Source organism: Trichechus manatus, unplaced genomic scaffold (genome assembly GCF_000243295.1).
Source record: "Trichechus manatus latirostris isolate Lorelei unplaced genomic scaffold, TriManLat1.0 scaffold00054, whole genome shotgun sequence".
Taxonomy (NCBI): Eukaryota; Metazoa; Chordata; class Mammalia; order Sirenia; family Trichechidae; genus Trichechus; species Trichechus manatus.
The window spans coordinates 14,438,076-14,455,181 of NW_004443990.1; the positions used below are offsets into that span (position 1 = coordinate 14,438,076).

A 17,106-nucleotide genomic window follows, 5' to 3' on the forward strand; every position below is an offset into this window, starting at 1 on the left:
GTGCACACCCATGTTTGTTGCAGCATTATTCACAATAGCAAAAAGATGAAAACAACCTAAGTGCCCATTGACAGATGAATGGATAAACAAACTCAGGTACAGTCACACAATGAAATACTACACAACAATAAAGAATAATGATGGGATCTGCAAAACATCTCACATTATGGATGAATCTAGAGGGCATTATGCTGAGTGAAATAAGTCAATCACAAAAGGACAAATACTATATGAGACCACTATTTAAAAACTCATGAAGAGATTTATACACAGGAAGAAACAATCTTTGATGGTTACAAGGAAGGGGAGAGATGGGAGGGAAAAACACTAACTAGACAATAGATAAGTGGTAACTTTGGTGAAGGGAAAGACAGTACACAATACTGGTGAAGTCAGCACAATTTGACCAAGGCAAAGTCATGGAAGCTTCATAGACACATCCAAACTCCCTGAGGGACCGAAACTACTGGGCTGAGGGCTGGGGACCATGGTCTCAGGGGACATGTAGCTCAATTGGCGTAACATAGTCTATAAAGAAAATGGTCTACATCCTACTTTGATAATTAGCGTCTGGGATCTTAAAAGTTTGTGAGTGGCCATCTAAGATACTCCAGTGGTCCCACCCCATCTGGAGCAAAGGTGAATGAAGAAAACCAAAGACACAAGGGAAAGATTAGTCCAAAGGACTAATGGACCACAACTACCACGGCCTCCACTAGACTGAGTCCAGCACAACTAAATGGTGCCCAGCTACCACAACCAACTGCTCTGACAGGGATCACAATAGAGGGTCCTGAACAGAACTGGAGAAGAATGTAGAACCAAATTCTAACTCACAAAAGAAGACCAGACTTACTACTCTGACAGAGACTGGAGAAACCCCAAGGGTATGGCCCCCAGACACCCTTCTAACTCAGTACTGAAGTCACTCCTGAGGTTCACCCTTCAACCAAAGATTAGACAGGCCCATAAAACAAAGCGAGACTAAATGGGCACACCAGCCCAGGGTCAAGGACTAGAAGGCAGGAGGGGACAGGTAAGCTGGTAATGGGGAACCCAAGGTCAAGATGGGGAGAGTGTTGACCGTCGTGAGGTTGGCAACCAATGTCACAAAACAGTATGTGTATCAGTTGTTCTTATCAGTTTAATAAGAAACTAATTTGCTCTGTAAACCTTCATCTAAAGCACACACACACAAAAAAAAAAAACAATGTGTCATGACACTGATTGAGAATCAATGGATTATTATATTGAGTTAGTCATTTAAGCTGAGCTATTTACATCTACTAAATGTTGTTGATTATTGCCATTTATTTAGACGCCAGAGTTAGTGTACTGAAAATCTTTTATCTAGAATTGGAAGGTTTTTTCCTAATATTTTCACTTCATATAAGTAAAATCCCATTGAAAGTGATGATGTGACAAAGGAGCATTCCCAAAGACCACAGGCCTCCTGGATAATTGGTGTGTACTGCCTCTGTAGGAATGAGAAGGTTCTTCATCCTCCATGAATATTCACTGTTTCGGTACGTTACTTTGTGGCTTAGCATTATTAATTAGATATTTTATGAAAATAAACCAATTTGGCTTAAAAATCATCTCTATTTTTACCCAAGGCCTCTTCCTTAAAGAATAAACAAATCATGTCCAAGATTAGCACGTGAGCCCTACGCTGGAACAGGGTTTCGTTTTTTTAGTTCTCACTCTTGCATCAGATGAGGTCTTAGTGACCTCATCTGCTTGGTGACCAAGTAGCATTTTTTAAGAGTTCCAGTTTGCTTCCTCTTGTATTTTTTTTACATTGTATATAACTTCATTGCATTCTCAGACTTTCTTTTATTTTGCTGTATATATCTGTTTACCTTTCGGGTTTCACACAGACCTGCCCTAGGAAGCAATTCCATAGATTAGTCAGCCAGTACATCAAGTATTAAAAATAACCACACATTTGTATCTGTTTCTTCTTCTATATTTAAATGGACTCTCTTTTGGGGAAAGTAAGGTGGAAGGACCCTATCTTTTTTCAGCCACTTCTAGGTGTGTCTCCTCAACTGAAGGTTGGGATGGTGGAAAGAAAGTGGGCTTTTCCAGCAGAGCAGCCTTTAGCAAGCCACATACTTTCACTAAACCTCAGTTTCCCAGTCTGTAAAGTGGAAATGATGATAATACATACCACATATGCTTGTTGTGGGGCTCAAATGAGATGTAAAAATGTTTGATAAATGAAGATTAGAAATTTGTTAGTTTCTTATTTTACCATTTTTACTATGTTTTTAGTATTTTGTTCACCAATTATCTGCTCTCTTTCTTAGTACTACTGACCTATCATGAATTTTCTTTATCCTTAGTAAAACCAGATTTCTTCCGCAGATCTTTTCCTCTGTTTGGTCTGTTACCTGGGTTGACACAATTTTTTAAAGCCCTTAAAAAAGTGGAGGGGCTACATGAGTCCATCAGAGTCTCCTGAATGTTGTCTTCTATTGATTTTGCTAACCACAGATGTATAATTTCTACCCGGTTTTCTGGCCTCCTTCAGCCTGGCTCCAACTGTACTTATTTTGTTTCCTAGTTTCTTATGTCACAGCTGGTTGAAGAGCTTGATTAAGTATGTTGTATTGACTCTCTTCTTTTCATCTGCTGTTGGTTTTATTTCTTCATGAACAGTTCCACTCAGTTTAAAGCCATCTGTTCAAGTAGTTTCCATATTTTTGGAACTTTCAGATCCTAAGTCTATTATTAATGATTTAGAATTTTCCACTTTACATGTTTTGGTCTAAATCCCCTAATATGTGAAGCACAATGACAGAAAGGTATGAGGATTAAATGTAAACTCAGATGGATATCAAATGGAACCACAGAAGTTAAGGAATTATATAAGCCTGTCCCAAGAGACAAATAGAGGAAGAGATGTTAAAACCAACTTCCCTGTTACATTATGCTCAGAACACTTCTTGCCAGATGCCTCAAACTATCATTTGTTGACTGGTACCTGAAAATTGAGAAAAAGACTAAGAGTGACACAAAAATGCAAGAAGCTAAGGAAAAGCAGTAATAAAGTTACTAAAGGCCATAGAAACCAAATGCCAAGGAGAAAAATTAATTAACTGATTTGAGATCAGCAGCTACCAAACAGGAGAACACTAATCCACCTGCTCCCCCACAATGGCCTCTACCCCCTTTGTACATTTGAGGCAAAGTATGTATTTTTGCACGTATCTACAAATGCACACACTAGCAATCTGTGAGTGACATGGAATTACAGATGGAACTTGACCATACTCAGCCTTCAAATACTATGTCTTTTCCAACCTCATCCACCCAAACCCTGGGTTCTTCATCATGGGTCTTTAATAAAGGAGCCTAGAAAACTTTACCCTGCCTGGAATTTACCCCTGATAGCTATCAGTCTCTAAACTGGAGTTGGTTGGCTCCCTTTTCAAACAGATTTTTAAAAACTTGAATTAAAAGGAAGGGGGAGGATGTACAAAGTCTACAATTTAAGGGGGGGAGTAATGTTGAACAAAAGGTGTTTTTAAAAAATCATTGATTTTCTTTTCAGGTTGATTTAGCAAGAGATTTAGCCAGCTGCCTGTAGTTAAAGTTAGTGGACACCTGGTTTGTTCTGAAGTGACTGCAGCTAGTGATGACCTTTTTGCAGTAGAAACTGTGTGGCCTTCTGTGTTATTAGCCTTGTGCTATGGTGTTGCCAACTGATTTTTCCAATTCTCTTTTCTCAGTGGGCTAGAACGCAGCTGGTTAAATAGGCCGTGACTCACATAAGCTCCTGTGTCTTTTTTATTGACTGCTTTATGGAAATGTATCACACTCCAAAGGGTCCCCATTGTTGTTGCTGTGCATAGCTGACTTGGGAGTCATGTTTAGCGCTGAGAGATGGAATCCTACCTGTTGGTTTTTATTGCAGAGTTGGGTATGGGTGGGATACAAGGGCTTAAAGGAATCTGGATGAGGAGAGAAGGATGTCTGAGACTTTCTTTTATCTTCATCTGCCATAGAAGTTGGGTGGCCATCACTTCTGGGTAACACACTTCTCTGTTGATCTTATCTTTATTGCCCCACATCCTTCAGCTAAGGGAATCTTTTCTCTGTATGGGCTATTCTGGGAGATTTAGGTTAAGTGTAGTGGTAGAGAGATTATGACACTAATGTAATTCTGTTTTGTGCCGATATAATGTGATATACCCTTAGGTTTATCCAAGAGGGCCATTTATTCCTAATAAATCTAAATCATTCCTAGTTTTTCATTATGGTGGTGATATCTTTTTTTTTCAGGAAGTGGAGAAAAAGCCTCTATCTTTTTTTTGTTTTTAATTGTATACTTAAATATAAACGCTTTTGATTTAAAATAGCAACTTATACAACAGTCTGTAGCTTCTTCCTATTTTTATTATCATCCTGCAAAGTATTTACATACTTTCTGTTAGTGGTTAAATAGCTCTCTGAAGAACTGTTCATTTGCCAGTAGGTGTGGATTCAGGCATACAGACTCCTCCTGCCTCATCACCCCACAATGTGGCTTATGTTGTACATTCTCAGGCTCACCAGTTTTTGATCATTAGGACCCTGAGCTGACACTGAAAGAGGAGACAGTTTGATTGTCACAATGGCTTCCCATCTTGGTTGTCTGAATTTATTTGAAGGATTATAGAGCTAATGAGATTGAGCTCAGAGTCAACTCTACATTGACAACAATTCTGTTACTGTAATCATCAAACAGTGCCTTCTCCATAGCAGACAATCAATAGAATAGAGATTGATTTGATTTGATTTCCTGATTTTTGTCTATAGCCACAAACTTTACCTATAATTCCATTTTCCTACTTGTATACGAGAAACCAGGCAAGAGAGTTCAGTACATCAATACAGATTCCCTGTAATGAGTAAGAAAGTAAAATAACACATCTAACTACGTACAAAAACACAGCATGTAAAAAAATGGTTTCCAGCTATGTTACTCTTCAGAATCTTGTTGGTGAACCACCAAGAGACAAAATTCAGCAATTCATTCAGTGCCCAATTTTAGCAAACCAAATTTGGCTCTTGGGGTGAGAAGGTGGTGATAGTGCTGTCCCCAGTCTCCTGGAAATAGCAACTTGGACTTGAAACATCTCTGCTGCGTTATGTCTTTGTTTTCTTGGTGGTGGCATTCTTGGGTTTCAGTTGGTGGGGAGAAAAAGCCTCATGCTGATAATGTACTGAAAGTAAATGAAATTAAATAAGCGAAGCAGTGCTCATCACTACTTCCTTCCCCCCTGGGTAATTCAATTCAAGCTCTCTCTCTGATGGCAACTCACAGGGGCTGTCTCTGTCACCCCGCTGAGTCCTGGAGTCTTAACATCTAAATAAAAGTTTCACTCAAGCATTTTTTATGCTCCTGCCAGCAGGATCAGTGAGCTGGTGTGGGCACATTAATGTAATATTCATGCTCACAGACTCTCCCCACACACGAGGCAATGTCTTCCCATTTTCATAATTATAGATGTTCCATAAAATGGCATTTAGATTTGCATTAAAAAAGGAGGTTTGAATTCTAATAAAACGTTTAACATGTCTTTTATAATTCAGACTCTTGGCATCTTTAAAAAGAAGCCATGTCTCTAAGTTTAACAAGATCTTAAACAAATATATATATATGGGAAATAGGAGATGGAAACCCCAAGCTTAGAGCATTCTGTTTTCTCTTTCTTATCTCCTGTGACTTTCATATAATTTTTAGGCCTCTAGGAGCAAGCTTTTGACACTCAGAGCTTCAGAGAGTATGGGTTCTCCTTCAGAGGGCTTTCTGACCATACCAGGTCCTCCCCCATCCTCTAGCCCCCTTCAGTGGAATCTGTTCTTGTTTTCTTGGAGAGTATTTTCAGAGGAATATTAGAATTTTCAGAGCGATGTTAGAAGGGATGGAAGACATAAAAGAATCCTAGAAAAATGAACTTGCCTTTGCTGCTGTTCATCTTGTATGTGTACCCTGAGACCCATCTGGGAGGGTTGATGGCAGCCACAAAGTTTACTAACTGTAAAACACACAAATGAAAATAGTCCATGAACAAGGAAGTTGATAATAAGGACAAATTGGATAAGGAATCAGGCACATAGACATGTTAAAGAAAAAGAGAAGCCCTTCTGATCTGCATTTTAAAAATTAAGTTGAAACAGCTTAGAAGCAAAAGGTAATTTTAGTTACCTTTAAGTTGTCGTAAAATGTTATTTTTTTTAAAAAAAGAAAGCATTCAGGTACTGAACAAAGTGCCAGCTCATAGCCACCACTGAATAATGTTAAGTTATTTTAGAAGGTGTTCAATGTACAGTTGAAACATTATTTTCACCCCAAATTCTCACAGTATTGTATAAGTGACCCAGTTGATTCATATATGACTATGCCTTAATTTGTTTTGTTTTCTAAAATTCTTAAGGCAGACCAAAAGAGATTGAGTTTGGGCAATAAAAGAATAAATCCTAAGATTCTGCTAGCTTACTACCTTCATTTTTCGTGATTAAGAAATGTAGAGTTGTGCCTTTAAAAGGGTTTTTGTTTTGTTTTGGTTCTTGTTACATTTTATTTTTTTGAAGAGTAAACTCCTTCCTCTTTCCCTTTGTCCTTTGCCCCTCCCCTCTGTGAAGTAAGTATAAACCCCAGTGGAGGGAGATGGATTAGGATCTTGACTTCTCAATAAATTTGTACCTAATGAGGCTAATTGAAAGCTAGGAATGTTAGCAGCATACATTTAAAGGCCAATGTCAATTCCAGGGTCTTCTGTTTGTAAAGGCTTGTACCATTCTTAAACTTTTTCCCACACTTTGAATAAACCAGGTTTGGCAGTTATTGCCAAGTTCAGCTCTGTGTGAACTTAATAAATTTATTTCATGAAGGTGACTTTCTTTCAGTTTGTTTAAAAAAAAAAAAAAGTTAATGTTTGTTTATAGGTCCCTCTGAGGTAACTATTTATGGTGAAGTCTATCACTCATTAAAGCTTGTCTGTGCTAGTAGCTATTTGACTTGTGATTATCTGAATGCAGATTATCCAATTTGGAGTTTATATCCACAGCAAATTCTTAATTCCCTGGAGTCCTTTTCTTGCCAATCAGTACATATTTAGGCTACCTCCCCACACCACAAACTAATGTATATTTATATAATTTTAAGTGATTTTAGCATTAGATATAATTAGAAAGAAAGAAAATTAAGTTTTTCCAATTGTATAGAAATTGTTTCATGTTATGCTGTATTTAAGCAATTGCATTTCTGCACCCTTCATTAATGTACATTAGCTAAAGTAGCCTAAATGGATGAAAATTTTGTAAGATTTCAACAAAGCATTTGCTGTTGTTTCTTCTAGGAATGGAAGACATCATAAGAGGAGCTCAAGAACTTGATAACATCATCAAGCAAGGATACTTGGAGAAGAAGAGCAAAGGTACTGATTGGACCCACAGATCTCAGAACATGCCAGGAAGGGAAGGGAAATAAGGAGAAAGAGGACTAACATATTGGGTACTTTCTCTTTGTCCAGCACTGTGGTAGGCAGGTGTAAGGCAAAAGCCAAGGAAAGAAAAGAAGTGTGATATTTTAGCATAGGCTGAAGATAGATGGCCCAAAATCTCCAGAATACAACCGGATTGTTAGCTTCATCAGGACAGAGACTGGCTCTGCCTTGCTCACCACTGTAACCCCAGTTCCTGGCACACAATAGGTATTTAATAAATAATTGTTGAGTGAATGAATGATGATATTCTTGTCCTCATCTCTCAGTGTGTTCCCATAAGGAGTGAAACTTTTCTACCAAGACTGTAATTTTTATATCATATGTGAAGCAATCCACTTTCAAATTTCAGACAAGCCCAGATGTGGACCCTTAACTCATTTGATTAGAATATAGTACGACTAGGGTTGGAGTCCCAGATTTGACACTGACAGGCAAATTGGCTTAGCATAAAGCAAGCCTTTCTCATGACAATGGCCCAGAGCATCATTTTTGTTTGCCAAAAGGCAGCACGTAAAGATGTCATGGAAAATTTGAAAAATGCAGGATGAGATTAGAATCTGAAAGATATAAAGGAAGCTAGCTAGAGAGACAGCTGTGAGCGGGCAGAGCAGGCAACCCTGTTTTGAACTTGGACCGTTAACCGAGCTTGTCCTCTGGACTCAGAGTAATGTGGGATAACCTGTGGGAGTGAAAGGGAGGGTTTTACAGTCCATTAACCTGGGAAATAAAACAATAACACACTGGACTGTGCGTTGTCGGATTTTTACGGACTCTTCAGTGATTGTAGTTACCTGAATTTATGTCCCCGACTGCTGTTCCATTTAGATCATAGTTTCTTTGGATCGGAGTGGCAGAAGCGATGGTGTGTTGTCAGCAGAGGCCTCTTCTACTACTACGCTAATGAGAAAAGTAAGTGTTCTTCATTTGCACAGCAGCATCTCACTCCTGGATGCAAGCACTTCGTAAATTCTCAAGCACTTAGATCTCAAGGTAGCAGTCCTTAACTAACACTCATAAAGGGACACGCTTGGGAAAGAAATAGAAATGGGTAAATAATACTTCCCCATCACCAAAAACTCAGAGGGCAATTTAGAAAGCATTAACCCATTAAAAATTATCATAGTGTGATCAGCATATCAAAGGGTTATCTTCTCTTTTGACTAATAACAACATTATCAGAAATGAACACTTAGGTTTCTTTTTTAAAGAAAAAAAGGTCAAAACTCTGTATAGTCATTAGTAACATAGTTAAAATATTAGGAAAAAATAAACCTGAGAAAGATTTAAACAGTTTACCAATGGTCCAGAAATAGACACCTGCAGTCCAGATTCTCTAAGAGCATGCTCTGAATGTTATCCTGCTAACTACTGGGAAGTAATCCAGTGGACATCCCTAGAGCCAAGAAATGTTGAGACTCAAATGGTTGCTGTGCCCAGGAGACACCCTTCAGCCAGATGGCAGCAGCACTGAAGTGTTGACTCAGGCCAGAGGCAGCTTCTTAATGAGCTACCACTGACTCAATCAAGCACAACACTCATGAGCTATCCCTAGAAGACCTCCCATCCATGTTTAACACAGTTGCTTAGTTTGTGAAAATAGAGGATATAAGTACAGATTGGAGACAGCTACAAATAAATACAAGCTAGAAATTATCATTGTACATGAATGCAAAGTTTCAAATAGGGGATACTCTTCTGCAGAGCTGGACTGCCCCATGAATTCTAAGAAGCAAGACAAAATAAAGTAGAGCATCAGTTCTTGTGGGGCTTTCCTTGTGCCCTACCATCTTCATACAGAGGCCAGTGATCCAGAGTAGACCGTTTTTCTTCTAATCATTTTCTATTTCTCCTCTCCCACCCTCCTCTTTTCCCAAACTTATTCCTTTCCCAATGCCTGCATATCCAATCTAATCCCATTGCCATCAACTCATAGCAACCCTATAGGACAGAGTAGAACTTCCCCATAGGGTTTCCAAGGAGTAGCTGGTAGATTCAAACTGCTGACCTTTTGGTTAGCAGCCAACCTCATAAGCACTGGGCCACCAGAGCTCCGCATATCCAGTCTAGGAACATCTTAATCAGACATCTGCCCAGTTGCCTTTAGACTTCCTGTACCTTTGGCACTACGGCAGAAGAAAGAGCTACAGCTTTGCTAAGTGACTTGTAATCCTTAAGATTGCCCTCTGGCTTTGTGGCAATTGCCTCACCCTACCTCTCTGCCTACAACAGTTATCACTGACCTTCATCAGGGTTCACCATCTTAGATTCCTCAGAGCCTTTCCCACCTGGGGTAAAGGGAGAAGCCCTACTTGGAAATGATAGCATAGTTTAAAAACTGAGTAACAAGTCCCCTGCGTCCTTCCAACCCCTAGCCTACTCTCAAATCCAGCAACCACAATTTTTCCTCTGAGTTCGAGGCATGCAAGCAAGCCAAGTGTTTTGTTTTTTGTTTTTTTTTTATCTTTAAATTAACAGGACATTTGCATTATTGTAAAAATATTCGTCATTGCCTTGCATTTCAATAAGTGATTGGCATATCTGGAAATAAAACCAGATATCACATCCATTCATTCAGAATTCTTTTACTCACAGTGAGAGATAGAGACCAAGAGCAACAGACTTGGAGACTTTTATTGACCATTTTTCTGTCAGAGTGAAATAAAATCTGGTGACCAAAGAAACAACAAAACACTATAGTGGCCAGTTAGAACAAGGAGAGATACTTTAACAAAAAAGATTCTGATGTCAAAAAGCACTGTTGCATGGCTCCCTTCTCGCCAGTTACTTCTTATTGTGCCCAGGATATTTTCTTACTAGGTATAGAGTGTTTGTGTATTTCTTTTAGCTCAACCAGCTGAAGACAGAGCCATTTTCTTTTCTTTTTTTTTTTTTTTTTAGTATTGTAATTCCACTGCCATCCTTATCATCATCGTCAAAAAGCATTTATTAAACAATCCATTCCACATGCTAGGGCACAGAGTATCACCCAGACATTGTGGTTCCTATCCTTTATGCATTCTGCTGCCTAAATCACACGATGAGGACCCCCAATCCTTGAGAACTACCTCCTCTTTTCCTGTTTCTTGTATTTTATTTTTTTAAGGGATGACAGCAGAGAATTCTCTCCTTTCCTTCATTTAGAGTCTTTTTCATTTTATCTCCTTCCTCATCATCTAATGATACTCAACAGCACTCTGCTAGTTCCCAATTTGACCTCTTGAAAGGAGAATAAAGTACTGAATTTTTAATTATACACCCTATAGCATAAATTCCCACCTTACTGGCAGGGGAGGGGGGAGCAGTTTAGCCCAAATGCCACATAGGGAATAGGGGGATCCCGGGAACTTTCAGTGCCCCCCACGGTGCTGTCCCTCCCCTTGAATGGGAGCTGTGCTGGCCCTGATAATAACACTTCAGCTCTGTAATAGCCTTCAAGAGCTTCACATTTACAGCCACCCTCTCCCGGCTGTAATAATTCCTTCTTTTGTTATTATAGATCTCTTAACATTCTAATAAATTCTCTGTCTCTGTTGTACTCTTTTGGCAAAATAACCTTTCATGTTGCATTTCCCTAGCTTGGCAGTGATATCTGCCTTGCTGTCACAGTAGCCTCTTCTTAAGCTTCCCTAATAACCTTTCCTTGACTATTTGTGGTTCCTAAGGGATGTAACAGCTGTTTCTGTGCTTTTCATTTTACATACCAGAGAAGATGCCTTCCCTTGGCAGTTGCATCTCTCTAGGGATACAAGGAGATTTCCTGTCTTGCAGGCAAGCAGCCCAAAGGGACCTTCCTTATTAAGGGCTACAGTGTACGGATGGCCCCCCACCTGCGAAGAGATTCCAAGAAAGAATCCTGCTTTGAACTGACTTCACAGGATAGGCGCAGCTATGAGGTAGGACGAACTGAGGAGATGGTGATCCTCATTAGTGTTGCATGTGAGCTGTGGTTGCCATGCTGGGTTCCATCCTTTCTTTGTTACCTGCTCATTTCTTACCAATGAAGACCCTCTTGCTTGACGTGCCCTCACCTTTGCTATGACACTTCTTCTCCCACTCTCATCCTAGATACTGACTTTGCTTGGCTTCTATCTCATTCTCCCTCCCTTTCTCATTCTCACACCATGGGTGAAATTCTTGTCTGTTAACAACACACGATCCAGTTCCTTGTTCAGCGTCTCTAATTTCATGGCTTTAATTCCCATTCTCTTCATTTTTCAACTACTCATCTTTACTTCCTTCCATGAAATCGAGAAAAAGGAAAATCTAACTGTAGAGTACAAAATAATTTATTTTCCAATATTCATCTTGTTAAGGAGCCCTGGTAGCTCATTGGTTCAGCACTCACCTGCTAACCAAAATGTCAGCACTTTGAACCCACCAGCCGCTCTGTGGGAGAAAAGATGTAGCAGTCTGCTTCTTAAAAGATTTACAGCCTTGGAAACCCTATGGGGTGGTTTACTCCATCTTACAGGGTCGCTATGAGTCAGAATTTGACTCCACAGCAATGGGTTTGGTTTGGCTTTTTATTCATCTTGTTGTCCAAAATAACCTTCCTGTATCTATTTATGTGTAGACGCATTGTGTATCTCTGGAAGGGTTTCTAAAATATCAATGACAGTGGTTGCTGAGTATTAACAGTAGTAACTGAGGGACTAGAAGGAGGGGGATGAACAGGGGAAGACTTATGCCTCACTGTATTCAGTTTTACCCATTTTGAATCTTTACCTCATAAATTTATTAACTATGTTTGAATTAATTATAATAATAAAAATTTCTGACTATATGAATATAATGATTTTCACCAAAAAAAATTCTTTTACATATGTATGTGTGTATACATATTTTTTTCTGCCTGTTGGTAATTTTTATTTTAACACAATTTTATAAAAGCAGTTTAGAAAATGTTTAGCTAACTATGAAAACCATACTGAAATTAATCAATATTAACCACTCAAGTAGCTCTTTGTACTCTTCAGATTTTTCTCAGCATTCATCGTTTATGTTTCTACAGTATCTTAACCCCTATTTTGATAAAATGACCTAGGTCTTCATTAAACAATTTTAAAATGTTTAAAACTTTTCTAGAGTCGTTTAGAGATGTATACAATATAGACGTATGCACTGTGCATGTTGCTAAGTTATTTTTATTGTTAAATTCTGGTGGTGCCTCATCCAGATAAAAGTTTGTATGACAAGTCTAAACTAATTTTCCAGGAATTTTTTATAGAAATGCATTTTTAAAAAATGAAGAATGACAATGTGTATTAATAAGTATTAAGCAGGAAGCTAGGTTTCATACACAGCATGTATTTTTATCTTACCCTGATGGCCAGATGATAAAAATGTTCTTTAGTAACAGTCATTTCAAGTTGATTTATTTAAAATAAAAGAACAACTAAGGGTTGATTCTTGACTGGCCTGTTTTGTGAATCAAAATGTAGAGTTTGTTTACTTCTTCTTTTCTTTGGCCCATTTAATCCAAATCATTACCATGGTCTGTAGATTCTTCTTCTGCAATATCCTTTGGATCTTTCTTGTCTTATTTATTCCCACAGCCATCACAATAGTTAAGTCCCTATCACTTCACCCGGAGGACTAGTTAAACAGCCTTCTAGTCAGTCTTCTGTCTCCAATTTCTTCCTGTTCCAATCTCTTCTACCCATGACTATTGGAATAATCCCCCACTCCTTTCACTAGAATTTACAGTGGCTTCCTGTTGCCTGCATTTTAAGTCTGAAGTCCTAGTACTCAGAGCCCTTCTATCAACTCTTCTGTGACCCTCAACTCTCCAACTTCATCTATTATTATTCTCTAGTCAAGTAGATCTGCCTACCTTCCCCATACATGATGTTTCATTCCTATTCCTTTGCATATGGTTCTCCTTACCTGACATGTCCAGTTCCTTCCACCAGTTCTTTTAAAATCTAACCAAAACAATATTACTTCAACAGCCTCCCTGACTTACTTTAGGCAACAGTAAGTGTTCCCTGTCTTCTTTCAACATCCAGTTGTTATCAAATGCACCTACTTTGTAGTGTTCCCATTCCGTGTATGTATGTTGTCTCCATAACTGATACATTTTTCTTTGAGGTCAGGAACTTTGGTTTAGTTTTGTTCTTGTTGTTTCTGTAAACCTTTCTCAAATAAATGCTTGATGAATGAATGGATGATCAAATGAATGAATGCACATAGACATGAATGTTCGGACATAGTGTAACTCAAATAGTTGTCATCTCTGGGTGTACAAAATTGCTGAAGGAAAAAATTCTTTTTCGAGAGAGGTATTTGATCTTTTATCTAAATATTAAGCTGGTAGAGGACCTTGAGCTTTAAATTTGATTCTGAAACTCAACTCTCATCTTCCTCCCCTTAAGCCTCCCTATCAGGATTTGTGGGAATTTTAGTGAAGATAATAAATTAACTCACTAATTTTTCTCCAGTTTACAGCTTCTAATCCAGCTGAAGCCAGAGACTGGGTGGATCAAATAAGCTTCTTGCTAAAGGGTAAGTGTCATTATTATAATAATCAGTCTTGAGTGGATTTGCAGTTGAAGTTATGTTGCATAAATATAATTTACAGGCTTCAGTACATATTTTTTCTGCCCTTTCTCCCTTCCAACTTCCCCACCACATTTCCTATAACAATGAATAGTCTCATGTATGAATCATCAACCTGCAGATGACCTCTGATATGATTCTAGCACATCCACCTACCTACAGGCAAGACTATAATGTTTATAATCACTGGAAAAGAAGATTCTGAAAACTAGCTCAGCCTAGTTCAGTGTCTCTCAACCCCTTATAGTCTGGAAAGGAAATTCATGGTATCAAACTTAAAGTCATCTAGTTGCAATTTAGGTCCAAAATCATCTTGTTTTAGTCTTTGTAGGAAGGAAAAATATAAACTAATTTCAGTGGCCTTCAGAGACGTTGGATGTTAAAAACAAATTGCTGTTTCCCAACCTATAAGAAAATGCCCCTTGCTTTGAGGTGGGAAGCGTCCTGCCTGATGATGTTAAATGACTGCTCTTAGAGTACCCTCTGCTGGCCAATCTGCAGGCACAGCAGTGACAGTGGATAAAAAGAAGAAAGCACCAGAGCTTTAATTACAAGAATTGCCTATTTTACTCAGTTATGTTTTTGCTATCACAAAAACAAACTATTGCATCTACCAAGAGCGTCACATATAATGGACTGGAACTAGGCAAACATGAGCATTGATGGCAAGACTACAGGGTACACTCTCATCTAGGTGCCTTGGATTTATGCGTGTAATATACCCCTAAGTGTGTAAACCTCAATAAAACTCAAAGCAGCTTTATTGAGCTGTACCCTGTGGTACTTTCAGAATCCCACATTGAAGAAATTATTCATTCCATTTTATTTTTAAACAAACAAAATAATAACATATGGTTCAAGCCACAAACGTATCTTTGGTCCTTTCCTCATATGAGGTGGCACCAGAATTTAGAAGAAAATGTTGCAAAATCTTTATTAAAAGCCTAATCAAGCCAAACAGTTTTATTGTATTTTGAAATGAGTCTTGGATGGCTCTACATCCTTTCCTTCCCCAGAGTACGTTGACTGCACTCGCCCATCCTGCAGAGGCCCTCCTTCGGCAGAGTTTCAGAGAGCACTCTGTACTGCACGCCAGAGAATGAACCTTCCCAGTTCCCCATTAAAATCAAAAACTAATCTCCCTCCCCTTTCCTGGTGCTCCCCACTGCTGTAATGGCTCAACATCCTTTAAGCGGTGACCCACTTTAAGGTCAGCCAGACTGTATAGTTGCAAAAGGACATTGTAACTACCTCGTTCAGCCATTCCATTTGGTCTTATATTACTGTTCTGTTTTTCCATACCCTGCTTTCTTTTCCTCTTCCACTTTTGCCCATTTTTCTGTTTACAAACAAACTTGTGTGAAACTCTGCAGTGAGATCATTGAGGACATGGGCTTCTGACAGCTCAGATCTCCTACCAAAGCCACCATGCTTCCCACAGCTCTGTGCCCTGGAGACCCTCAGGCCATCACTCACTCTTCCAGTTTTCTACTTGACGAGCAGTGCATGGCACATTGGCATTTCCTTTTCTGGCCTATTTTCTCCTTTTCACCTCACGTTCTCATTCACAGTCCCATACTTTTCAGGGCTGCTTCATCCTGATCAAGTTTTATTGCAAGAAAGGATTTATGTTGATGGCTTAAACCTGACGCAGTGCTAGTCTGGCCTTTTCTGCAGATTTCCTGCCACGAAGGCCCGCATTAGAAATAACAGCACTTAACCTAGTGTGTCATTTTCTTTTGACATGTTTTATTCTCATCCCTCCTCCTCCTTCTCCCTCTTCCCTTCCCTGCCTTATTCTTTTCTTTATATCTTGATTCATTCTCATCTTTGCCCTGGCAGATCTGAGCTCCTTAACCATTCCATATGAAGAAGAGGAGGAGGAGGAGGAGGAAGAAGAGATGTATGATGATATCGATGGTTTTGACACCCCAAATTCTGGTTCCCAATGCAGACCCATTATCTTGCCTGGTAGTATGGGGATAAAAGAGTCTGCAGAGGAGGAAGAGGAAGAAGATATTTATGAAGTCTTACCAGGTGAGAAATGTCATCTTCTAATTGTCTTCTGATAGTTTCAGGAACTCTTGACCTGGTAGAAGAACATAACTTTGAAAACTCCAGAGGTAGCTAAATCTAACCTTCACCTTCTGAAGGAGATAATGTAGGGAAGCTGCAGGGGAACGTCTGTGATTCTCAGCATAAAAGCTCTCCCTTGCTCTGGGAGCAGGATGAATTTGAGCAATGGGTGTCTCATCTGTGCCATGTAATTTCTTAACATATGTGGACAAGGTTAAAGAGTCATGCTGGCTTTCATGGGTTTACTGTGAGTTTGGAATGAGTCATCTAAACTCTCTAGTTTCAACTTCTTGTCTGTGTAATTGTGAGAATAATGGAAAGTTGCCTCAAAACTATGAAGGACATCAAAAGTCCATAGGAATACACATAAATGCTGACAAACCTTTTTAGTAATACAATGCAAACCCTGGTAGAGCACAGCCTTGCTCAGATATACCATGAATCAAATCACATCTCTTAAAAATGAGCCTAACATGTTGTCTCTGCCCACCACAACAGCAGGTCTACTGAATATATTTCTTTTTTCCAGAGGCATGATAACTGGTATCTCAAAAAATGTATAGTCATCACTGCTTCTGCATAGCCACTCCTTGTGGGGATGACAGCAGCTGGTGAACAGTGCAAAGCACAGTGGGGTTCAGACTGTGGAAAACCAAAGCCTGAGCCTTTTAATTGTGAGGTCGTTAGACCACAGGAACGCCAAATCCTCAAGTCCATTCAGAAAGATCGTTCCTGTGGAAATTTGCCAGTAGTTCAGTGCTCTGCTGAGGAATTCAAGTTAAGCCTAAATTTATAGCAATGTAAGCCTCAATCTCAGGTGAACTTAAGAACTAAGGTGAATCCAACACTCAAGTCCCTGAAGACAGGGCTCGTTGCTAAAAAGCATCATCAGTAAGTAACTGGCATTTCAAGCTTCCTGAGAGTCTCCAACCCTCTCAGAGGTACACTTAGTCTCTTCCCTAGGGGAGAAGCC

General features: G+C 39.2%; 1 protein-coding gene across 2 annotated transcripts in view; it reads left to right on the plus strand.

Annotated features, from left to right (window-relative positions):
- SKAP1 (src kinase associated phosphoprotein 1) overlaps positions 1 to 17,106 on the plus strand; it is a 287,114-nt gene that overhangs the window by 231,799 nt on the left and 38,209 nt on the right. For both annotated transcript variants that reach the window (XM_023732793.1, XM_023732794.1), the window contains exons 5-9: positions 7,353 to 7,430; positions 8,325 to 8,408; positions 11,268 to 11,392; positions 13,940 to 14,003; positions 15,900 to 16,094. In XM_023732793.1, the coding sequence (XP_023588561.1) occupies positions 7,353 to 7,430; positions 8,325 to 8,408; positions 11,268 to 11,392; positions 13,940 to 14,003; positions 15,900 to 16,094 (546 nt within the window). The remainder of the gene's footprint in view (positions 1 to 7,352; positions 7,431 to 8,324; positions 8,409 to 11,267; positions 11,393 to 13,939; positions 14,004 to 15,899; positions 16,095 to 17,106) is intronic.